Source organism: Lepidochelys olivacea (assembly GCF_965140295.1).
Source record: "Lepidochelys olivacea isolate rLepOli2 genome assembly, chromosome: 11".
NCBI classification, from domain to species: Eukaryota; Metazoa; Chordata; order Testudines; family Cheloniidae; genus Lepidochelys; species Lepidochelys olivacea.
Window position 1 is genome coordinate 61,567,634 of NC_140421.1, and position 25,749 is coordinate 61,593,382.

The following is a 25,749-nucleotide window of genomic DNA, read 5'->3' on the forward strand; positions in this document are numbered from 1 at the left end:
TTCTGCTCATAACAGAAACAGGTCTACAAGTCCCCACCCAAACACTGGCTAGCCAAAAGGGGCACTCTGTTGAATGTTGGAAGGTGGGCTTTCATTTCCTTTAGCATAATACAGTTTTACCAAGGACAAACTTTCCTTTTAAGCAACAGAGACGAGACTTCCTAAAGATAAAAAGCTGAAGTCATCAAACAACTTAATTTCCGGTTTGAAATGTTGCCATCACAGTGGTTTCAGTCAGTATGTAGATCAAGTGCTCTGGAGGGGGAAAGGAGAGGAGAGAGAGAATGTGTGAGTGACTGAACAGTCTAGCCCCACCAGGTTGGCTTGTGGTTCATTCTTCAGATTTCTTTGTGGGGGTGGCATCTAAATTTGCAGCCCACCATTATCATCATGATAGTCTGGATACTCGCTGCTCTCAGCTTCATTCAAGCTGCTGAAGTAACAGGTAAACCATTTTGATCCTTTCCATTTACTTTTCTGGACCATCATTAAGATGCAGGAGAATGTATTTTGATGTAGGTGATTAGTTACTGCAGGCTGATAAAATGGATTTTGTTTTATTTTGTTTTTTTAATTGCAATCTTCTCCAAATTGGAGCCTAAGAGCTTTTTTATTTGACTTCTCTTTAGGTATTTTTTGGAGTCAGGATTTGTCCCCTGGCATATATCAGTTTTGAACATACTACTGCTACCTTGGTGGGTTCTCTTTATTTTAGGGTCCAAACTGTTTTGATGACTCCATTTCTTTCAGTGTATATGTTTCTGTCACCTCCAGAGTGTCCAATGTGCAGCCTATATTCCATTGAAAGTTCACCCTGTCTAAAGGGCTGCAGGACTGAGCCCTAAGAATACTGAGTGAGAATTAACAAATATGTAAAATGGATAAAAATAGAGGGGGTTTTTCTAGGACAATCAATGGGTTGTTGATGGTTGGTTTAAAAAAAAAAAACTATTGCTCCCTACTGAATAATCAATTTCCCTCTGAAAACAAAAAATGTCTATGTGGGAATCTTAAAATGTTACTGAATGTTTTAAATCTTCAGTTGTTCTTGCTTAGCTTACTCTATGTCTTGTAATCACCTCTCCTATGCAGTTTTAGTAGCTTCATAATTGCCACATCTTTCAAGGGGACATAGTAGAATGCAAAGCAAGGCAGGGAATGATTGTTTTTGCTAGGATAATCTCAAGTCAAAGTATTGCTGAAATCATTGGCCTGTGAATTCATGTTGTCAGCTCTTCTCTAAATGTCAGCATTTGTATATTTACAGGAAAAGAGAGGAACAGAAACCTGTCCTCCTAACAGAACTAGTCACATGTAGACCATTCTTACATTGCTGCTGTTGCCTGGCAGAAGAATTAGAAAAAAGGAGTTAGAAACAGTTCTTACATTTTTCTGCAATTCTCTTTCCCGGTTAAGGATATTGTAATTTGCATGAAATCAAGATCGATATTGCTTCAGAGTTCATCAGCTTCCGCTTCTTATTCCTCCTCTGAAATTATAATTCTCTGTTTGTAACATCATAATTATTTCCACAGCAGGCAATGGGGTTGTCACAAACAGATGATTATTACTCTAGGAGTGGGGATAAGCAAGAGGAGTAGGTGAACAGTGTGGGGGGTGGGAGTGGGGGAATAATCAATGAGGTGCCAGCAGCTTTAAGCAAATCCTTTGAACTGCAGTATATATTAATGATGCTCTGACACACTGCCGTTGGCCCAGATCCTACAGACACTTGCATGCTTGCTTAACTTTAAATACTTGAGGAGTCCCATTGGTTTCAGAGGGACTACTCAAATGTGTAAAGTTAAGCACGTGTATGAGCTTGCAGGATGAGAGCTTAAATGAGCATTTGCCATAGGTTTCTTCTCTACCTTGTCTTTATATTTAGATCCTCAGATCAGAGATGCTTAATAAATGGATATTATTATTGTTGGGCCAAATGCTGCAGTCCTTATATAATCCAAATGGCCATTAAAGTCAATGAGAACATTGCCTGACTAAGGCCAACAAGACTGTCCCATTATTATTATGGTATTACAACACTATCTCAGAGAACGCTGTATGTTGACCTGAATCACAATCTTTGCATTAGTGTTGACAGAAAGGTACTTTTTTCTTGCTTGTCTTTCTGGCTGAGTAATTATTTTACTGTAATTTAAGAGGCAGCTAGAATATTCTGTCTGCAATGTGTGTTTCATAACCAATCCTGGTGGGTTCTCCACATATGGTGTAGCAAATGATCCCATCCTTGTACTACAGAAAATCTGCTGGCTCATGGTTTTTCTGGGTTAAAAACCGACCTGTAACCCACCCAGGTTACTAGTCTGTAGAATGATCTCTGGTGTGTATGCAAGGTGAGCAGTGGTTTACCAGGCACTAGGATGACATCAGCACATTTCCTCTTCTTCGAACAAGTTAAACAGACCCCTGGGCCCTGCAAATTAAGAAATTGCGCTTAACTAAACCAGTAGTGCATCTCCTGGCATTTATTACCTTTCTTCATACAGTACTTAATGTAAGGAAGGGGAGATTAGCAAGGGCATGAGACTCTTATGATCAGGAGAAGTGGATCAGAGTAGGATGTTTCATTTCAGGGGAAGCTGCATATCATAGACAGCTGGTTGAATTAGCCAATAAAAAACCCCAAAAGTAACAGAGAAAAGACCCTTCTGAGCATCTTAAAAAAGACTGGAAGTAGCTGAACAGCACAAATTGGTAAAGTCAGAATTGCTTTTTTTTGGTACCATATCTGCGTATGTTTCTGTTTATAGGTTTTTTAGCCCCCTTCAGTTTCCTCCCTTCCCGAGGCATTCAAATGGGCCTTTTCTCTATTATGTTTATGCAGAACAACAGTTTAGCTGTTCAAACGTCATCCCATACTCCTAACAAAGGCAAAACAACTACTGTTTTCAATATCAGTACTGTATGGGAGAAAAGAGAGAATAAAATTATTTGCTTCTCTGGTCTACCAATCAAGCGCAGGATGTTTTTAATCACTTGCTGGCTATGCATGGAAAATTTTGGAAAAACAATTATTCTTCCTTACTTTTATGTTTTCTCTGTTTCTCTTCCTGGGCCACAATGACTTCAATGGAGTTTTACTTGCGTAAGGTGTATGAGATCAGAACGTCAGTGTTTTACAGTTATTAAGGATGGTTAAGATTTTTTCGTGATGAAAAGTCCTAAATTCTATTATAATATAAATTTAATATGAAGAATGTGCTGTGAAATGCTTTATGACAAGGAGATCTTACACAGACTATGTGCAACAGTAGCTTATAAAACTGAAGGCCCCGATCCTGCGAAAGCTTATGCATGTGCTTAATTTGCTACAGAGCGTGGTTCCACCCCAGGCTTTAAGACTTTTATGAAATTGTAGACAGTGATTTCTCATAACTGTTGCTTTCTGGGCTGGGTAAGGTCAGGTGCAGTCATGGCTCTATATAGATGTTTATTATTATGTAGCACTTACAACGGAACATCGCCTTTGGAAATAGCAATCATAGCCCTATTTATGGGAAACGAGTCACAAATGGAAACACCTACTAAATGTTTCAATGTTTTACCATTTTAACAAAGCCCAAGTGACATTTATAAGAAAAGTGTTTTCATGAATGCAAGATAAACTTGAACTATGCTTCAGCAGTGTGTTAGTACACCAGCCTCTTAGAGACCGAGGTTCAAATTCTATTTACTCGCCCAGATTCAGCTCCTGTTGAGGATTTATTCAAATCCTGTTCTGGTCACAGGTGACATGAGAGATTGATGGGCTAATCTTATTGTCTTGTGGACCGAATATACATTTTGGCATGACTGATTTTCTCCAACAGAGAGAACCACAAGAGAGGGATAAGAGGCATTGCCGGAGGCTGGGACTTGGGTGCTTTGGTAGAGCTGCATGCTGAGGTCACACAATGCTTGCTTGCATTATGCCCCCATCAATGCACATAGCTTTCATGAGGAATAATTTGTTCCACATAATGAAGAACAAAACCGCTCAATCTGTTTAGGTGGTGATGTGATTTAATATAGCGGAGCCACCTGACAAAGCTAACCCTGGTTCTCAGCTTGAACAAAACATTTGTAAACAGTCCTCATCCACTGACCCATGCAATACACTTTGCTCATGCTATTAAGGCATCTTGTATTCCATATGCTTGGCTAATGAAGAACAAGAACCTATGCTAACATCTAATCTGCATCGGAGGGCTCACAAATTTGGCTGCATGGCCAAGAAAGCAGGAAATAATTTTGGGTAGAAAGGCCAATAGATTTGAATCTCATATTGTCAGCAACACATTGCTGCGGGTGCAAAAATGATCCGATACTGCAGTTGAATAGGGGAGTTCAAGATATTTGGTGTTACAGACCGCACATCTGAGATTAGAGACCAGCCTATGGCAGCAAAGCACCAGGGAAGGTTACTAGGCTCCTTAGAAGCGTCTAAACAATGCCTTGAGGGGCTTGCCTCAGTGATGAGACTTCAGAGGGTTCCCCTTTGCCCCTAAGCAGGGCTGGCCAAAAGGATCTGTTTTTTCTTCATAAGTGTTTGTGACAGCTTTGCAGGCATTTCTCTAATCTGCTCATGTTTTTGGAAGTTTCTGATTAAGGACACTTACTTAGATTGGGAGCTCACTGGGGCAGGGAGCAGCTCCTTGTTATACATGTGTACAGCATGGACCCTGGCCTCTAGGCACCACCGCAATTCTGCTACCAATAAGAACACGTTACCCGCAACGCCTCGTTCTCCAGTTATCTAAACACTAGGCAATCCTCACTCCCAGTAGGATTCATAGGCCCCAAACATGATATATATAAAAGAATTCTGCTAGCATCTTGCACACTCCAGCCCCGGTCATGTATTGATTTTCTTGCTAGGTTGAACCACTTCCAGCTACCATGTTTGGAAAAGGTGTTAAACCGTGGCTACAGTCAGAGAAAAAATATTTTAAAACAGAACTTAATTAAAATAGATTAGCTAACACATTTCAAAAGCAGATAAATGAACCAAACATTTAATTCCCCTAGTGAAGATAAGGCCTTAGACAGCCAAATAGTGCTCTCAGCTGTCTTGGGACAATGGGACAGAATCCAAAATCTGGACCACTTTCTGCCAGCGTAAGGGAACTCCCTGCTCTAAGTTAGTTTCTCACTCTCCTGGGTTTTGCAGACACAGGAAAGCAGGCAAGGTTTGCAGCAATATGTATAAGTTTGTCTCCCCCGCACTAGTACACACAGTGCTAGTCAAGCTGAAGCAAGGGGCCTCAGGAGAAATGACTGGAATCTTCCTCTCCCTTGCATTCTTCTCTTGCTAGAGAGGGGGCTCTGCAAAGCCAGTATGCAATGCCTGCTCTCTTTCTTCTTCCTCAGAGAACACAAAAAAACCAGAGGCTAGCAAGCAGTTCCTGGAGTGGGAGAGTGGCTAGCTTCTGCAGTAGTGAGTTAAGTTGGCAATCAAAGAACTAATGCTGGCTGTAGGGATGCACCAGTCTTACATATATTCAAGACGCCAGTTGGTAGGTTGTCTCTGTTATCCACCCCTAGATCAGTTACTGGCCAACATGCCCCTTCCTTTCCCAGATTCCTCTGCGTGTGTTTCTCTCCGTCCAAGTCCTCCATGTTTGCTCTACCCCCTCCCCCAATGCTTCCTCCCCATCTCCGGCTGCTCCCCCTATCCTTTTCAACAGATGCTTTCCAATTGCTGTTAGGCCAGTGAACAGAGAGTTCCTGAGGGCAGTTTCTGAACCTCTTCTTCTGCTAAGCCACTGGTGCTCCACCCATTTCTCTTCTTCCAATCAGTCATTTGACGAGTGGGGACAAGGTCTTCTAGACTCCCACTAGCTTAGAAAGGACCTTTGCCCCCACTCCATTTATTCCCTAGCCCTTTTAAGAGGTTGAGGAGAAGGATAGAAGGTTTTGAAGCAGAAAATTGGAGGGGGACATAAACTGGGGCAGAAACAGTTTCCTCCCTCAGCATCCCCTGTGACTGTGCCTATGGCTCGGCCGGATAGAGCCCACAAAGGCCTAATGTAAAAGATCTGCACAAAGACTTGTGTGGTCACACACCTGCACTGTTGTGAAAGCTTTGCTGTTGGTGAGAGTCGTTCTCCCTCTCACTTCTTTTCTCTGCTCTCCAAGAGAGTGTAAGTCTCACTTAAATAAGCAGCCTTCTATGCAGTCCATTTCAGCGATTCAACTCCTTTTGGCACCTGGTAGTACAGAGAGACCCCAGTGATGTGGGAGACAAAAACCACATCGTTCTTATGTATCAGGCCAGTTAGATCAAGTAGGATTCTGCCTCTATAGGAAGTGTATCTTCAGGCCATTAGTGTGCTAAATGCTATGGAACTAACTCTTTGTCACCATCTTATGGCAGGTCCACATAAGATGGTTAAGAGGTTAAGAGGTTACTACAGCACCTAGCGAGAGGAATTTTTTTTAACTCAAGTTGTAGAGGCTCATGCCATGCTGAAGGTATCAGAGTCAAATTCCAGTGATGGCCCAACTGGGGTCAGTTACACCATCAAGCTATTTGCCCTTTGATAAGGTTGTTCTTGGAACAGAAGGCCTATGTATAACAGTGGTCCTCTTTTTTTGTTGCTTGGTAAGCTAGATATTAAATATATATTTCAACTTAGTGGTGTCCACGAGGACACTCTATGCTAAGGAATGAATACACTGGTGTGTCTATAACTGGGACAGAAGTTAGAGCTTCAGTATTAAATGTCACACTTGTAATCCAAAATACCCTTGATCACACTGGTAGATACGCAGTCTCAGTGGGTACCGGTATGTTGAGCAATTGCACTAGCAGGATGTGATATTTTTTTAAAATTATATAATGTATTTTATAAATAAGTGTTTTTTTCCATCCTCCCTCCCAGAAAACAAGATTTTGGTGGAACAGCCGCCTCGAATCATGGCATTTAATAAAAATGCTACCTTGGCTTGCAAATATGCCTATAATGGAACTGGGAACGAATTCAGAGCATCACTGAATAAAGGAACAGACAGAGCAGTTGAAGTCTGCTCTGTTTCCTGGAATGGTTCCTTCCACAACCATCATTCAAATAAAGAATTCAACTGCCTTGTGGCAGTTGATAGCCATACAAAGCAAGTGAATTTCAGTCTTTGGAAGCTGAATACCGACCAAACAGATATTTACTTCTGCAAAATTGAGGTCATGTTTCCACCTCCTTACATCTACAATGACAAGAGCAACGGGACTGTCATTCATGTGGCAGGTAAGACACAAAATCATAATTGTCCAATATCCTTTTCCTTACATGTACACCTTAACGTTAGAGCTCACAGCATTGAGGTTCCCTGTCAGGTACGTAATGACTATTTCTCAGTGAAAGGCAAAATTCCTCCTCCCCCAAATAATGGGTCTGGCAACCTGCCACTTTCCTCTGATGGCCACATCATTTACAGAAGAGTGTTGGAGCAAGGAGTCAATAAATGGAAATTAAAGTTACTGCTTTTATGTTCTCTGACGTTTTTTTCTATTCTGTTTCTTTAAGAGATGCTCCTCCAATCACCAGAAATTGAATCTGCAACACCCTTCTGGGCTCTGGTGGTGACTCTTGGATTTCTGGCTTTCTACAGTGTGCTAATAACTGCAGCGTTTGTTATCTGCTGGGTAAGAAATGAGTTTTTTTCCTTGCTTTATGTGACTCAGGTACACCCCCACCCTTCCACCCACCAGCTTTTGCCCAGCTTATACAGTCACCTTCCACAGTTATTGGCATCTTCAGTTTAAGAACAGCGATGTTTCTTCACTCTGGTTGCTCATCCATTCACAGGGAACAAAATCTGACTGCCCACTGCACTCACATCAGTAACAAGGCTCCACACCAGAGTCCTAACCCTGCAGAACTCTGGCTGGGGCTTGAGTTGGAGATTTGGCTGCGTCAGAGCTCCAGGCTCTCACACATTCCGCCCCTAGTAACACTGGCTTGGACTGTCCCCGCTCATAATAAAACCAACAGGAGAGGGGGCAGAGGCAGGAAACCAGCAAGAAGCCCCTTGTAAACTACTTCCTAGGTTATTCTCTAGAAGGATGAGACAGACCATGGAGCCCACCTACAATATGCACAGGTCCTCTGGCTCAGCAGTTAGCCAAGCCCTTCCATAGGGCTTTCTTTTGCCTCTGCAGCAACTCTCCCTCTTCCCCACCCTCCCTGGTAGCCTGACTCCACTGGACTCCCTCTGGCCACTACCCTTGCTTTACCATGGAGTGGGCGGCATAGGAAAGATAATGCTGTCTCTGAATCTTTTCTTTTAAAATATCTCTGGAGCAATGACACACCCCTGACACACCCTGGCTCCATCCTCTTCTGCCTGATTGGACACACAGATCTGCAGGGCCAGGGAGAAAGGAGATGCAGGTGTAGAGGCAGCCGAGGTCCTCTTCTGTGCATGGATGTGGGGGCAGGGTTTGATTCCCATATTGTATAGAGTACAGCTAGATTATTTCACTCATGTGCAGGCTTGAATAGCGACCATATAGGAGAACTCTCCTCCTTCCAGTCTCTCTCTCTCTCTCTCTCTTTTTAAATATATATTGTCAATGAATTACAAGGTAATCTGCCTGCAATTCCCTGACCCCTCCTTCAGATTAAACCCTACATTTGAGTAGAGAAACCCAGTTCCACTGCCAGTCAAGGTCACTGAATTGCATCAGCATTGTCATACAGAGGCCCAAAGCTCATTGCAATGAGAATCCCTGACGATATGCAAGCTGGATCAGGCATGGCCATTAACAAATTTAAAGCCAGCAAACGCTCTCTTCTCCCCCACCCCCACTGAGGAGATTTGCTCTGATTTTATCATAGGAAAGCTAAAATGGTACAACCAATAGGTGAAATTGCTATGTAGCATCTGTGCCTTGATGAAATACTGTCATTTCAGATCCAAAAGTTCGAGTCTGAACAATTTTCTCTCTGCTGTTTGGATTTTCTCGCTCTTACATCTCAGATACAGATTCTTACTAAGATGACACACACTCCTACGGACAATGGCAGTGTAGCATTCTGATTCTGTGCTGTGCTTGCTTCATCCATTTTTACCTGCTGCTGGTATCCTCTGAATAACATGTATTCAGAGGGCTGACATACTTACAGTGCTGTTGGATGTAAATAGAGCTGGCTAATAAAGATTATGGGTCCAAAAAAGCTACCCACAATGACAGTTTCAGCTAGGCCAAACCCTAATTCATTCTGTGTTCTTACACAGTTTTTGACTTCTGTTGAGAAAAAGTGCTTTGCTCTCCAAAACTATCAGTCCTACACCTTCATCTTTGTACAGTCAGGCATTTGTTCACGCTACTTAAATATTTCAATAAGCCAAAAATAACTCAGACTTAGCTAGAGGATTTTAAAATTGTACATTTGTCTATCCACACACACACAAGTATATATCAATGTTATAGATTATATACATGTACAAGCACACATGTATGTATCTAATAATTTAGATACACAGTGCACAGTTGATAAGTAATATATTTTACTTTTCCAAGCTTGAATGAATGAAACTTGATCACCCTTTTAAAGTCAGGAAATATTAAAGTTGTTAAAGTAACCTTAATTCCCCCCATGTTGCACATATCGAACACAATTTTGCACCTCCAGGGATATCTGTACAACTGCCATCCAGATAAGTTAGATTAACATATGCATATCTGAAGGTAGAATTGCACTCACTGTATTCTAAAATATTATGTAGCAGTAAAGCTAGTAATCCAAAATATTCCATCTGTGCCTGTCACTAGATGAAATTTAACATTTCTTCACTTCAAAGAAGGGAAAATAATCTCCTTAACATTATATTTATATAAGAGTGTTTTTTTTAAAAAAAAAAATAAAAAAGGAGATTAGAACTCTGAAACCCCAATCTTCCTACTGGCTTCCCTGTGCACCTCAATTACTGCAGAGTCAGAAGTACACAACTGAGGAACTCCACAGTAAAATACCAGCATAAAATATGTAACTAACCTTTATGTATATTATTCTATAGAACTGACATTTACTACTCAGCTGAGTTCCTTATAACTCTAGATGTAAGGCCTCTCTCACGTGTGTATATATAAATAGGCATACATACACACTTTACATGCTTTTCAGGCAAATTGTTCTGTAGACTGGCCTTCAGTGAGGTCTAGCCATTTGGAAACCTGAGCAGATTGAATTGTGTTTGTGCGTGTGGGCACATGCATGCACACACAAGAAGAGTCACAAGTATTTTGGAAAAATTATATGTTTAGGCCTTACTCAAGTAAAAAATACAGACTTTGCTCAAGCTTTTGAAAATATTTCAAATGCAAGAAATTTCAGCAAAAAGATGTTTTTAGCAAGTTACAGCCATAAAGGTGTGATAGAAGGGAGGCCCACTGCACAGTCGCTAATTCACAAGGGATTAGCCTAGGTAGGAATAATGGCCTAGAGGATAGGACACTGAGCTAGACTGCAGAAGCCATGGGTTCAGTTGCTTGCTCAGCCACAGACTTCCTCTCTGACTTCAGGCAAGTCGCGTAATCTACTCTGTGCCTCAGTTTGCTATCTGCAAAATAGGGACAGTGCTTTCCTACTGCACAGGTTACTGTGAGGCAGAAGTCCATTAATGAGTGTGAGGTATAGTACTCAGGGCCAGATAGATGAGAATAACCTCACCTCTGCTTCCTTCACCCCTCAACCAGCAGACTGCAGATAGTTTGAGAGATGGAGGACAGGGCTTCACGGTTACATACAGGCAGGAGGAGTTTTCTGTCACTCTTATTTTGTTTACATTAGCAATTTTTAAAAATTTTCTAGTTAGAAGCTAGGAAAACCCCTTGCTGACTGCACTTGCTTTACTTCTGCTGAGTCATTCCTCCAGCTAAGAAGGTGGTTAGAAGAGAAGTTAGAACACAATCTTAGTTTACAGCATTCACTACCAGGAGATCTCTCTAATAGTATAGCTTTCTCTGCAGGTGGGCTGCTCGGCCACTGACAGGAGAGGAGGGAAAATTTCGCAGAACATTTTATCCGACTACTCATGCTGTTGTTTAGATGAATTTATTTAACTTTAGGCACTTGCTTCAGTGCTTTCCTGAAAAAGCCTTGGGGAATTATTCTGAGTGGTGAATATGTTTGATAATATCATGACCTGCTTGGACAATTCATTACTTGGAAAGGAGGAAAAACGAATCAAGTCCTTTATTCATTATGAACGCAGCTTTAACAAACACTCTGGACTCCTTGCACAAAGGCTTTAAAAAAATTATTTAGCCTGTGGAGGAAAAACTAATTGCAGAAATGTTTTCATACTTTCCCCCCTGTAGTGGAAAAACAAGAGGAACAGAATCCTGACGAGTGACTACATGAACATGACGCCACGCCATCCTCCTGGCCCAAAGAATAAGCATTACCAACCCTACGCGCCAACTCGGATACACACTGAATACCGTTCTTGGGAACCATGACTATCTGCTTACCAAGCTGCTAATACCCCTGGTGTGCTTTTACTCTGCCGTGTGCACTTGGACATGAAAGGACAGCCTGCCATTAGTTTGTCATATCTGTTATATTTGATGACATCTCTACAACATAGCAAGTACCGGTCAAACTTTAATTGATGCTGTGTAAAAGCAGGTTGTTTTCGCTGATGGCTGAAAACTAGCTACAATTCATGTTCACGCTTGATGGTGGGTAAGGGGGAAAGATAACACTGGATCCAGTACAGGGTATATTGTTCACTGTTGCAACTACTGAGCTTTCCCAATCACTTTTGCCTTATATTGAACGTTAATTTCTACTTAGAAGTATGTTTGACTTGAAGAATTATAAATCTCTGAATCACAGCCCTAGTTGGTTACCATTAAATATGGTACCAAGCAAACTGTTGATGCAAAAATTGATCCCCTCTCACTTCAAAGAGGAGAACGCAGTTTCAAGTTCCAAACATATGCTTAAAAGAATAGGGGAGGGTTTCAGCTGAAGGGAAAAGTCAGCTGCGAGCCATGTGGACCATTAGATTATTCCACAGGTGGGCTGTAATGACAGATCTAGCACACTTGAAATCCACTATACATTAAATGTGTGATTCTTAAGTTCTTAAACTGGTAACTGTGTAATATTTGTAAGGGGAGAGGACCCCCTATGAAACAATTTCATACAGTGAGAAGGCAATCAACCTGCAAGGCAGGTCTGGAACAACAGGGGACGAAGAAAGATCTGCAGTCATCATGAAGAGAACCATTTTGCATTATGTTGGCCTACAACAAGGAAACACCAGGGCTTGGCCAAAGTCATAGGAGAAGCAGGTGATAAAATCCTCATTAGAGCTTACTGAGGGCTGATTTTCAAAAGCGGGCCAGATTTTTGAGTGCTCAGCACACACTATCGGGGACCGATTTTTAGCTGAGCTGAGAACCCAGTGTGCACACAACATCTCCTGAAAATCTGTCCATGTAGTCTGGTGCCTACATAGCAGCTGAGCTTTTTTTAAAATCTGGCCACAATGCTGAGTGATCAGATCATTTGAAAATTTGCTCCTAAACACCCTATGAACTCCCTCAACTCCCACTGCAGTCAAGAGGAACTGAAAGCTCAGCACTTTGCAGGAGCTGTTCAGTACCTTGAAGGATCAGGCTCTAACTGGGGCTTACTGTTCTTATATAGACTTTTCTCTTGGCATGTTCCATGGAGGAGTAAAACAAGGGCTAGAATAAAACTCGTTCACTGATTTTCATGTGGCATGTTGCCTTTAATGATGACTCCCAAACTGCAGTAGGGTCAGCTCAACACAAAAGCTACTCTCAAGCTTAGAAGAAGAGGTTCCTTTACTGGTTCTCTCCATTCCTTCTAGAGCTGAGCAAAAGACAGAATTTATGTCCGTGTGAAAATTCTGATAATTCTACATTTTGTTTTCGTCTTGAACCAGAACAAAAAGATCCCTGGCTTCGATCTTCCACAAAGCTTATGGGCAACCCTAAACCACCTCTGCACAAACCATGGCAGATGCGGATACTTGATTCACTAATGGAACATTAAAAACTCTCCAGTGTGCAACTGAGGTCACCCAGAACAGTCCATGGAACATAAAACAATTCAATGCCTGATTCACAAATACAGAGGAGGCATCACAGCAATATACTCCGCCACTCTTGATGCAATTACCTGACAACCACCTAAATGTAAAATTATAGTTGTTGCTCTATAGCTACACATCAGCCATATGAAGAAGAAGGACAAAAATCTGAAATACCAAATTTTTTCACAAAACAGAAATTCCAAAAAATTTTGATTCAGAAATGGTGAAACAGTCCAAGTCAACATTTTCAATAGAAATGCAATGTTTTGACATTCCTGACTCAAAATGTTTCATTTAATTTTGTTGATCTGACTGGAAATGCATAGTTTTAGTCAGTTCAACATTAAACTGCATTTTCTTACAGAGCCACATTGCCTCATGGGAATTTAGTTCAGGAGTCTGATGCTCTTGTTCTCAACTATGGACCAGGCTCTCTGGCTGGACTACATTTCCCATGATACAACTGCAGTAATGTGAGTCCCATGGCAGACTACTCAGCTTGGTCAGAGAGGAGACAGTGTTGCATCATGGGAAATATAGTCAGGCCTGGGAGTCCAATCCATTGGGTGGAGCGGAGGCTGGAGGCAAACTCCGAGTCCCATGAGCCAATGCAGCAAAATAGGAAAATGCAGTTTAATTTTGAACTGACTCAGAATGAAACATTTCTGGTCAGTTTAATAAATGGAAATATTCCAACTGAGGTTGAACCAACCCTGAGCTCAGTATTTTGATTTGGGTTCCAAAGTGAAGGGAAAAAATCAGAAATTCAGGAAAACTGAAATTTTCCTACCGAAAATATTTTTGCAGAAATTGCATTTCCTGTCAGAAAATCATTCTGATCAGACTTAATTCCATCCTATCTAATTGAAAACTGTGCAGGGTTAAGTGCTTGAGTATGCCCCAGGGAATAATCTTGTGTTAATAAGGGAGTTCATAGGAAGACCTAACGGGGCTTTTCCTTCTTCCCTTTCTGGGCTGGAGTTGTATCCCTGGCGGAAGCAGGTAACTCCATTGTCCCGAGCGCAAAGCAGGAACTGTGCTGAGATGCTGAGCGTCACAGTCTGGGCCCTGCTTCTTCCTTGTGCCATGGGAGAAGTGAGCGGTGCCGCTCCTTTTGCTGCCACAGCCTACTTTGTCTCTCTGACCTAGTTCCAGTGCAGTGGCTGGTGCCTTGGGAGGGGTGGAGCCAAAGCGCTGCCCACCCCCTGCCTTCTCAGTCTGTCCACTCCCTTCATGGATGGGGGGAATGGCAGGTCAGTGGCAGCTACCTGCCCCACTGTCTAGGGCCTAGCAATTTGGGTGGCCTGTGCAGCGGAGTAAGGAGATTCCTTACTCCCCTGCAGCAGAACTCATACGTGAGTCCTCCATGGCAATTTTATGGATATCATCATATAATCACTGACTGCGTCATCTTACTGACCTTCTGAGCCACAAATCACTGCCAAGGATTTCATCCTGTAATTTAACAGAGTGCTGCAATCAGAATATACTGTGAAAATAACGTCTTCTACTCTGGCACAAGTATAGCAGACAAATATGTACAGAAAGCAAAAATACACAGGGGCAAAAATTTCTGGTTTAAAATTGCATATGCATTTCCAGACGCGAGAAGCGTGTATATTTCATTGTGTCCCCATGCCTTGGAGTTTTTACTGTACTTTTATAATCTTCTTTTAAAACTGTTAAATAGATGCTGTAAATTAAATTTTGAATACGTTGTAAGGCCTGACAGTAAAAGACAAGTGTTACTTCTTAATGCAATTGTTAATATTATTTGTTTTCTCTCCACTAACACTTCATTGGATTTCAGTTTACATGTACAGACAGTAGCCGTGTAGTATTCTAATGCACAGTGCTTTGTACTTCATGTATTCAGTAAGTATTTGATAAACAAGTAAACCCATCCTCAATATTTACACACTGGAATGCTACGGGCCCGTTTCCAAACAAACGTTAATTCATGTGGGTGACCAAAAAAGGGGCACAACTAATGAAGACACAACAAAAGTATACATGTGTGGGAGGACGGGGAAGGAAAGTGCATGAGCCCTGATGTTGTGTTGAAAAGGACATCAACATAATAGTAAAGTATTGTGGGGCCATAAATTACAGGCTGTTGGGAATGCATTTTATGTGGCTGAAATACCAGTTTTATCGACCACTGGTGATGTGCAGGGCACTAAAGGGCTATTGTATCTGGAGAAGTGGGCACGTTAAGCCCACAGACTGGCCCTGTGAATAGTGACTAGTATCCCCTGGTTTATATGTACTCCTAACGGATTCCAGCTACTCGCTGGCTTAACTCCTTGTGCAGCATGCCAGGGCAGCCATTGCTTCTACTGGCCCTACATTCAGCAAGTCAGCTGGCTGAAGTGTGAGGCAAAAAGAGAATGCTCCCTGCTATGCTGCCCAGGACTGGATAACAGGCCAGTGGGAACAGCATCATCTGCCCTGCAGAGAGGTTGAAATTCAATCACATATGCCAGTGAGCTAGACTGCAATTTCACTAGTCCCTCCCCCCCTTTCCCCCCAAGAACACCCCTCTGGAACTTGAATTTCAATGTTAATGAACACAGGGGCTGAAATTGTCATTTCTACCCATAGGCGGACATAGGGAATGGGAGGAAGGCTCCTTGCCTGCTCCCTCAACTCACTCACCTATGGAAACCCTATCAGAAATCAGTGAAATATCTTTCTCAGTTTTTGCTGTTCTAAGGATTCTCTCTTTATTATACTACTGTGATGAGATGACTTGTGGTATCTCCGTAGGTACCCTGAACCGTCAGAATGGGGATTGTCTGGATTGCCAAGTCAAAAGGTCCAGATCTTCTCTAACCATTTGAATCCCAAGAATCCCGATATTCTTCACCATTAACACATGCTCCAGAATTTCTGTTGTTTCTTCTAGGACTGTCAACACTATCTTCACATGTTGGCTAAATCATTTAGTCTCTGCCTAATTTATTTAATGTACTGGCTCTTTTACTTTCATTAATTGCTATGCAAAGCTCTGTAGTTCAAGTGCCCACCCAACCTGCTAACCTTTTCCAGCAAACTGAAAGTTCCGTTTTATGTTTTTCTGTATAAGCCACTGATATGTCATTGGTTTCGTGGCAAAGATAGCTGTGTGCCATGGTTCTCTCCAGTTTTAGGTTCCAGGTAGCCTTTGAAGACTGAAGCCTTGCAGACGTTTGAGATGCATTTGTTTTAGGTTTGAAAAATTCAGGTTCCCCATCCCATCCCTCGGCTACGCTGCATCCTTTCAGATTTTGAGTCTCCCTAAACTACTGATCCTCGGCAGCCACACACTCTGCATGGCTTCTCTTGTTGCCTTTCATTTGTTTACCTTTCAGTTCGTACATACTATAGGTTTTGGATCATTACAAAATTGTTAACTCTGTAGAGATTAGCCCCTGCAGCTGGAGCTATCCGACCTGTGAGTAGCAAGTGTGTTATTGACAAATGTCAGTAAGAAAGTGGAGTATGAGGAAATACGCACAAATCTACTTCAAAGCTAAAGATCAAATCTTTCCACTTTTGCAAGGTTTTTTGCTGCGCTACTGGAAAAAGTTTATTCAAGATGAATCACTGATAGAGGTGTGATTTTGTTAGTTACTCACTATACTCAGAAAGCAGACTATGGTAGGAAGTACACTAGTAGGCTATTATTCTTCTCTGCCAGTGACTAGAAATGAGTTTGGAAAACAATACAGAAGAGCAACGTGCAAGCCTTATTTAGAATCTGGGAGTTACAAAGGGAAGGAAACACTGAAAACAGCTTATCTGGATGCAAGTGGATTGATTTTCACAGTTAGGAACTTTGTGCGAGAGCATCACATTATAGTGTGTTGTTATTCCAGCCTGAAGGGCACATGCATAGTCTGATGTGGCCAAGTTGATTGATGAGGTATTAGGAGGCTGCCAATTTCATGTAAACCCATTATCAGAGGGATAAAAAAGCCCAATGGTGTCGTTCATATTTTTACATGCATTCCAAGATCTGGGCACTAATTCTTCGTACATTTTTTAAAATGAAAGATGAAACATAGCTCTCCTTCCAGAGTTCATAAGCCTACAACTAATAGCTCAGTAGTGGGGGAGGGGTGAGGAATCAAGTTAGTCTTATTTGTTTTATTTGACCATTGAAGTGGCTGACAGTTTTCAAAGACATCTGGTTTTCTAGTTATTATATCATCATGTGGCTTTTTCCTACTTGGCTTTTTGTTTCTAAAAAAAACTATTTTGGATCAGGCTGGTACATTCTCATAGGTTGGAACACTTACACAATCTGCTTTTTAACGTACATTTCATAACCAAGGACAACATTGCATATGCTTCTGGGTAGGAGTGGCATTACGTTTGTACGGCCCCCTGCACAATGCGGCCTCTGGATGATATCATAATACAAAAACAAGGAGGCAAACAAACAACTTGCAACAGTACAACAGCTTGTAGAAGTTCACAGATTGAGCTCAACATTATAGGCTGAACAAATAGAAGTTCTTTGAACTTTTCCTTTAAAATAGCAAAGCCCTAGGAAATTATATTAAAAATACCTTAAAGAACATTTACAGTCGCAGAGTCAAGAACTGAAATTTAGGAAATGCCAAGTTTACAGTTGCCTGGGCACCCTTCATCCTGCCCCCATGTGCGTATGATTATGATTCAGTCTTTAATTACATGATCACATGCTCTTTTTTCCACAGGACACCTGCTCACTCAGTGTATGGCACAGGATGGGTGCACAATGGGGCAGAGTGAAGACTGCATGGACAGCTGTAAATCTGGCACTTCCTTAATTTTACAGTCTGAATAAAAGTTCTTTTTATGTGATTTTTGTATCTAATTAGACATACGCTAACCTATCCACGTATAAAGCAGGGGATGTCTGGAATATGACAGGAGGCCTAGGATGCTTTCAGACAGCGGGTTTGATGCATAAACTGAAAATGCAGCTCAGATATTAATAACAATCCCCATTCTGAAGGAGATATGAGCATTTCATAACAAGAGCAGCACCTGGGATACATCCCCATTCTGTCAGCTTGCTAACCCACCTTTGACGAAGCCAGCAGCTAGGTGAATGAATACACACTGAACCATTCCTCTCTCTGATGGGGCTGTTGTGAATATCATTAATTTGCTGGCTAACAAAAATGGAGGGTTCAGTGCAGGGGATGAGGCACTGTACTCTGCCCAGCTTGCCAAGGAAAAGAAAGATAAGAGGTCTAAATTTAAGCCCAACAGGCCTTGGCAGCACCCCATTAAATTAGCTCTCCCTGTTGTGAGTCAAAATAAACTAGTGCTTCTACGGTGCTTGCTGTCCATGACAACCTTTGGGCTACATTAATCTCCAGCCCCAGTGGTCAGAATCAGAGCTCTGAATTTTTGCTCATGAAAGTGATAAGGTAAGTTGTTGAAATTCAGCTGAACTGCTCCTGGGCTTCTCAGCCTTCCCTAGACACATGAAAATTGGCTACAGAGAGGAAGTTTCTGTCTTTACTTGAGCAGTTCATCCACTCCCGGTGGACAGAGACATGGGCTGAAGTCCAGGGCAGAATGTTGACTTTGGGAGCGTTTACCCTGTTTGCTCTTTCCTCATTAGCAGCATGCTGAAGTAATGCCAAAAAAAAAAAAATTATGAAGATACTAATTTGGATAGCTAGGAAGGGGAGAAATAGTTTTTTCTAGCTGACGTTGTTTGAGTCCAGCCTATGTTTTTATGCAATCCACCACTGGGGATGAGAGAGACCAATGGGCAGGGGAGAGCTAGTAAAGGGTTAATGCAGAAAGGTATCCTAATCTTAAAAAACATGGAACTGAAACCTTATAACAATCCTTCAGGGGACAGAGAAGAACAAATAAATTGTAAGGTGCACACTATAAGGCAGGCTGTTCTTTCTTTTTCCAGCCACTATGCTACAAAAAAAGAGAGAAACCTTCTTACCTCAAGGAGTACATTTTACCCTTATGGGGCTCCTATACACCCATGAGAAACCAACTGTACTTGGTGGTGGTAGTCATCTTAGATCACATATGTGGGCTTGGGACTACTGCTGATTTCAAATGAGAGCCCTCCTCAGCACCCTGTGTGGTAGGAATGTAGCATGGCAGTTTCCCCCGAGGCAGGGGAAGGTGCACTGTGTTTGGTTGTGTATTGTTTTCTTTGGTTTGCCTGTTGTCTTTGTCTTCCCAGCGTGGCAGGTGTCACCAGCCCCTTCCTTCCGGTGAGGTGAGGCCAAGACAGCAAATTGTTTTTAACAGCGAAAACAAGCAAGCAAACAAAAATAAGATGTATAGAAAAGTTTAAAAACCCCAACCCTGTGGGAAACACCTCCTGAAGAGGTGGAGGGAGCTGATTAGCTCCACCTCTTTTGGTTTCCGCCAAAGAACTATAAAGCTGGTCTCAAGCAGCTGGGCAAATCAGTTATCCTGAGCTTCAGGTCAAGTGAGTGTTGTCTATTAAAGTGAGGCGTTTGGAAGGGAAGCTCTGGAGTTTTATCAGTATTTAAACATCTGAAGATGCAGATAGGTGCCTAACTGGATTTTCAGAAGTGCCTCAGCATCGAACTTGTAGTTGTTTTTAATAGCAGTTAGGAGAGTAGGCACTTTTCAAAATCCCACTGGACACCTATTTGCAGCGGCAGACACCTAAATACCTCTAAAAATCTGGATGGATATCTCCTGAACGGGTTATTTTTGCTTACAAACACACATATGCATACTTAAAATAAACATGCCATATTTTTGGAGGCAAGTTTATTTCTGCCCTTTCTTCTTATTGAATGAAATGGGTTTTTTTGGTTTCATTTTTACCAGACTCTTCCTTTTTAAAATGATTTTTTAATTAATCACTTTCTGTTGTAATTCGGTAGCCTGACTTTAAGTCAGGAAGGCAGAGAGGCAAAATGAGGACAGAATATAAATAGAGAACTGTGCTTCTGAACTACCTACTGTGAAAGACGCAGACAGAGCAGTCACAAAAATAAGTTCAAAGAGTCCCTAGGTTACACAAAACACACGGTCTGTGGGGAAATGTCAGTTAGAAACGAGCAGCAGCAAACAGCTTTGTTTTCCCATTGTTGTGGCTTCGTACGGTGACGATGACACATAAAGATTAAGTGAAGCAGCATGAGCTCCAGTGGTTTATCGCTGCTATTGTCATCGGCGGTAACGAAAGGGGATGTGTGGGTGTCATCTGCAAAAAGAGGTTCTGTTTCCAAAAGGAAAGTATCAGTATCAAAGATCAGTGAAGACTAAATGGTCTTGTTTAATTCATACAATTTCCTTCCCTTCGCTGACCGACGGCACTGAATTTAGTCCCTGGATTTCCCTAGCTTTATCCTACTGGGAGAGAGAGACTTGAGCAACATCCAGTGCCTAGGACAACTGCAGAGTGTCAACGTCATTTGTAAATCTCCAGAATGTGTTGGCTCCCACAACATGGAATTTGATTTTTCTTCCCCTTTCTCCCCCTTCACTCCTGTTCATCTATGAGGATTTGCAGCAAGAAAAGCTATTTCCAGTGCAATCAATTTATAGAAAAAACATTCTGTTCAGACTGTTATTCACATACTTAGCAGGGACTGGAAGGAACGGGTCAATGCACTACAGCACAAGGCCTTACTGATGGTTATGAATCCTCAGAGATGTATTTATGTGTGGGAGGGAGTCTTTATATATGTACACACACTTACAATTTGCTTTCTGCATAAATATGATAAGAAACAAAGGTTTCTATAAATAGTTTAAGAAGGATTTTTAAAAAATGTTTACTATTTAGAAAATTATTCTCTTTTTACCTTTTCAGGTCTCAGGTACCTTTCCATATATGTTTAAGTTTTATAACATATTTTAAATTAATTAGGACTACGGGCCTGGACTTAAATGAAACCAAAATATTTGCTGTCCAAGAACCAGATTTGAATAGTATGGGTACATATGGATCTCAGAATTCGGAGCACGGACCTGTCACATTTAGGAGAATTCAGGAACAGCATTTGCCTATTCTGAGCACCGATGACAGGTTCTTTACTTACGTATTTGCACGTGTGCGCACCCATGGAGTTGTGGGCCTTCTCGCTGCCTTCCACAGGGTTAGCGTATGCATATGAGGGAGAAGAGAAATCCTTGTTAATTCTCCCTCTTGGATTCCAAACATCAGCCACAATGTGTACATTTGGTCTCACATGCCACAAAATTCATGACATTTGACTTACCTTTACTGTTTATTTCTCCTAGGTTGCCACCAACTTTTGAGACTCGAGAAGTACCAGATGATTGAAAAACAGTGAATTTATAGTGTCAGTATTTTAAAAGAGGATTCCTCCTGTCCCCCCTCCCCCAATTTGCCGAACTCTCTGTACCCCTGTTTTGAGGCATATTAACAATAGTTTCCCTTTTATCCTTAGCAAAATGGAAATGCTGGTGTCAATTTCTTTTTTATTGCAGTTTAGGGGAAAGAATTTCCTGTGGTTCATTTAGAACCATCAAATGATTCATCCTTATGAAGAAACAAGGATTACTTTTGTGGTCCTCTTGATCCCCAGATTTAGACCCAGCAAACATCGTGCCTCAATAATCCCTTTCACCCAAGCCGATTATCTGGATTTCACCTTCCAGACAATGAAGTTTTCTTTAAAAGATCACCATCACCACCACTTTTCCTGGGTGGCTGCACATAACACTCTTGTTCAATACTCACTAAGAACCTGCTCCTGCAATGGTTTCTACAAATGTGTGACTTCACGGAATGGAAGGAATCCCATTGGAGTTGATGGGTTTACTCCCAGGAGAAAAGCGACACCTGTGCATAAGTCTTTGTAGGGCTGCGGGTGACATTTCCGTAGAGCAGCAGCCGTGTTAGTCTGTATCCACAAAAAGAAAAGGAGGGCTTGTAGTGAGCTGTAGCTCACGAAAGCTTATGCTCAAATAAATTTGTTAGTCTCTAAGGTGCCACAATACTCTTTTTCTGTTTCTGTACAGCGTTTTTCTCCTTCATGTAAATGTTGGGCTGCTCATCTAGGTCAATGAGCAATCAGCACAACACAACACAACACAAGCAATCGGCACAAATGAGCAATCAGAACAAATCAAAATATCAGAGCCAAACAGCCACAAACAGTCTGGATCTGGATCTGGATTGCCTGGCGTGAGCCTCTATCTCTACTCTCAAATCCTCAGTAACATTGTCAGATCAGAGCCTTATGGTTAGACTGCTCGAGGACTGGCTGCATGTTCTTCCTAGAAACCAAACGACTCCTTTCTAGTGTTAGTATCTGTCTTGCAAGTAGCTCAACTGCAAAAAATAGTGAGGCACAAGAGAGAGGGAAAGGAAGTATGGAGGGACATCAGGCCTAACTCTCTGGAGGGAGACTGGGGTTTGGAATTGGGGCAGGGACTCTGCAAGAAAAGGGGCCCCAAAGAGCTGCCTACGTGACTCATGGTCACTGTGAACACTGATTTGGGTGACATCTCTTAAGTTAGCCTTCCTCTTTCCCTTCAGATCAGTGAGCCCATTGCAGTCTGTTCAGACTGGACTCTTTAATAATTATTTGTAGAAGAGTAGCACCTAGAACGTGCTTCAGCCCAGCTTAGCACCCTGTGCTGTACATATACATAGTAAGAGCCTGACTCTATCCCTGTCCCAAAGAGCTTGTTGCACACACAGACAAGACCGACAAAGGGTGGAAGGGGAAAGAGAGAGGAAGTGACTCATCCAGGGTCACAGGGCAGGACAACGGGAGGGAATAAAATCCAGGCCGCTCAAGACCCAGTCCAGTGCCCCACCTACTAGATCACACTGCTTCAATGCTCCTCAGGGGTGAGCTATGCGCCACAAGGAAAAGGGACAGATCTGTGGCCTGATCCTGGCAAGCCCACTCAGCATACTACTGCTGTTTCCCTTCCTTTGCCATAGTTCACAGCCTGAGGATGGTCTTCCAAGATGGCCCCTACAGAACTTCAGTGCTGCCTTCCTGCTCTATGTTCTCCTCATTTCGCCCCATGCACAGCGTTACCACCTGGATTATTGCAGAAATTGGTTTTTTTCCCCTTTTAAATGTACTTTTGTGACAGTCACGAAGGCACCGATGGACTAGGCCTTGTTTGTGGGTTCTTGAGGGCCCTTGGAGGATGAGACATGGAAAGCTGTTCCAGGCTTGGAGCAATGGCATGTTAACACACATGCAAATTATAGCAGGTAACACAAGTGGCAGTGGGGGGCAGGGGGAGGGAAGCCAAAGAAAATCATCTCCCCTTTGACTCCCACAGAATAATTCATAACAGAATTCATTTGTTTTCCTGGGGGTAGGTCTTGTGATAATATTCATTGCACTTGATCCACAGCTACACAGACGTACAGTTCTCTGTCATTCATTAGACAACTCTGGGTTGCCATAAGAGTTGGCACCCTGGCAGCATGTGTTAATTTATAAATGAGACTACACACATGGGCTCCAGTGGGAGGGAAGAAGATAGTGGGCAAGTGAGCGGGCATTGTGGTGTCTTCTGTTCTGGGAGAGTGGTAAAGTGCAGACAATGGAAATTCAAAGGTCTGAGTCAGAATGTGTCTGTGCCCCAGGGCCTGGAACATGCCAAGACTGACTGTCCCTAGTACCTGTTGGGGAAGGATCGGGAAGATGCTTCCTGAAAAAGAGCAGGGATGGCAGGGAAAGAGATGTGGCTGGCTTAGGAGCTGAAGAACTGAATATATTAACCTGTTTTAGTCCTCATGTGCAGTGTGTGTATGCACACAGGTGAACAGTGAGTGTGTCCCTGTGTGTATGCTCACTGTCTGTGCCCTGGGGAACTCAACCTGGAAGTATCTGCATACCAAAAAGAATGCCATGATTGAGTGAAATGTTCAAAATCACTGATTTCTTGCAAATATATACACTGGATATTGACCAACAAACCCAGAAGATCCCAATGCCATCGTCGAGAATGAGCACTACCTCCTCTGTTACTGTACACACAGTCACTATTCTCACCTAGCTTAGTACCTGGCCCTATGCAACTTGTACCATTGAGTAGTTTTCTCATTACCGGCCTGATCCAAAAGCCCATTAAAGTAAATGGAAAGACTTATCAGAGTAGGGGTATGGAACAGCTTCCATATGAGGAGAGATTAATAAGATTGGGACTTTTCAGCTTGGAAAAGAGATGACTAAGGGGGGATATGATTGAGGTCTATAAAATCATGACTGATGTGGAGAAAGTAAATAAGGAAGTAAATAAATTTACTCCTTCTCATAACACAAGAACTAGGGGTCACCAAATGAAATGAATAGGTAGCAGGTTTAAAACAAACAAAAGGAAGTATTTTTTCACACAAAGCACAGTCTGTGGAACTCCTTGCCAGAGGATGTTGTGAAGCCAAGACCATAACAGGGTTCAAAAAAGAGCTACATAAATCCATGGAGGATATGTCCATCAGTGGCTATTAGCAAGGATGGGCAGGGATGGTGTTCATTCCCTCTGGGGCAACTGGCATTGGCCACTGTCGGAAGATGGACCTTTGGTCTGACCCAGTATGGCCACTCTTATGTTCTTATAGTGGACAGGGCACTGGACTGAGAGTCAGCAAACTTGGGTTTTATTCCTAGCTCTGCCACTGAACTTCTGTGTGACCTTGGGCAAATCTCTTCAGCTCTCTGTTTCTCTTCCCATCTGTCTCATTTATTTAGATGGTCAGGTTTTTGGGGTAGGGACTATCTCTTACTCTGTGTTTATACAGCACCTAGCACAGTAAGATCCCAGCCTCTAGGGGCCTCTAGGAACTACTACCATACAAACAAGAATTTAATTGGCTTTGGATCAGGCTGTCTCTCCCTTTCAAAACTAGCATCAGTTTTATTCCTGCACTGAGAACCCATGTAATGAAAACGTATGGTCGGAACATGCACTTGTGTTGTTGCAGCAGATGCGATGGAAACACAAAAATCTTTGAGTGCCTCTCTGTGCTATTTTTACTTCCCTTTTGGTGGGCCTCTTATTTACCACTTAAAACACATCTGGCCTTAACTGCTTGAGTCTCACGACAGCTTATTTTAACTTTGTTACTTTATTTTTATTGCTACACTAGGCAGCCTCAAAGAAAAGCCAAAAGAGCAATGTGAGCGGAGCATTATGTAACCCATGTACCTCATGTAAATCCCCTCTCACTGAATTCATCCAGAGCAGCAGCAGCATTCTAGACTGCCTCTAGCAGAGGGGCAAAGTTCACCAAAGCCTTGCCCAGAGCACATTTGCAGCATCAGTAATTTAGGGGGGAGGGGGATTCTAGGGGGTGATTTAATGGTCCAAACATATGTGCCATACAACAGTCAAATGTATCTTCAAGGCAAGAGGGAACAGTGCTATTGATCCATCATAAACCAATACTTTGCCAGCTGCTGAATACAGGGAAAATCCTGCTCCCGACTGCGTAAGGCTCACAGCCCTGAAAAGCAGCAGAACGACACGGTCTCCTCTGAGGCAACCCATGGAGGAACTGCAAGCTTGCAGATGCTCTCTTGGCGTGCTGCAGGAATAGCTGGGTTTGCCTATTCTCAGTCAGTGGTGCCCCCGACAGCGACAAGGAATTGGCCAGAAAGAGGCAGAGCATAGTCGCTAGAATGTCTGTGAACTGAGTGGCCCTATACATAATTCATATATATGGACAATATATAAAAA

General features: G+C 42.4%; 1 protein-coding gene across 1 annotated transcript; it reads left to right on the plus strand.

The window, feature by feature from the left end:
• Window positions 1-268: 268 nt before the first annotated feature.
• Window positions 269-14,754, plus strand: CD28 (CD28 molecule). Its single transcript, XM_084643469.1, has 4 exons — window positions 269-445; window positions 6,885-7,244; window positions 7,524-7,642; window positions 11,324-14,754. Exons 1-4 carry the CDS (start codon window positions 391-393, stop codon window positions 11,462-11,464), a joined length of 675 nt encoding a protein of 224 aa, XP_084499595.1. The 5' UTR covers window positions 269-390; the 3' UTR covers window positions 11,465-14,754.
• The last annotated feature ends 10,995 nt before the right edge of the window (window positions 14,755-25,749 follow it).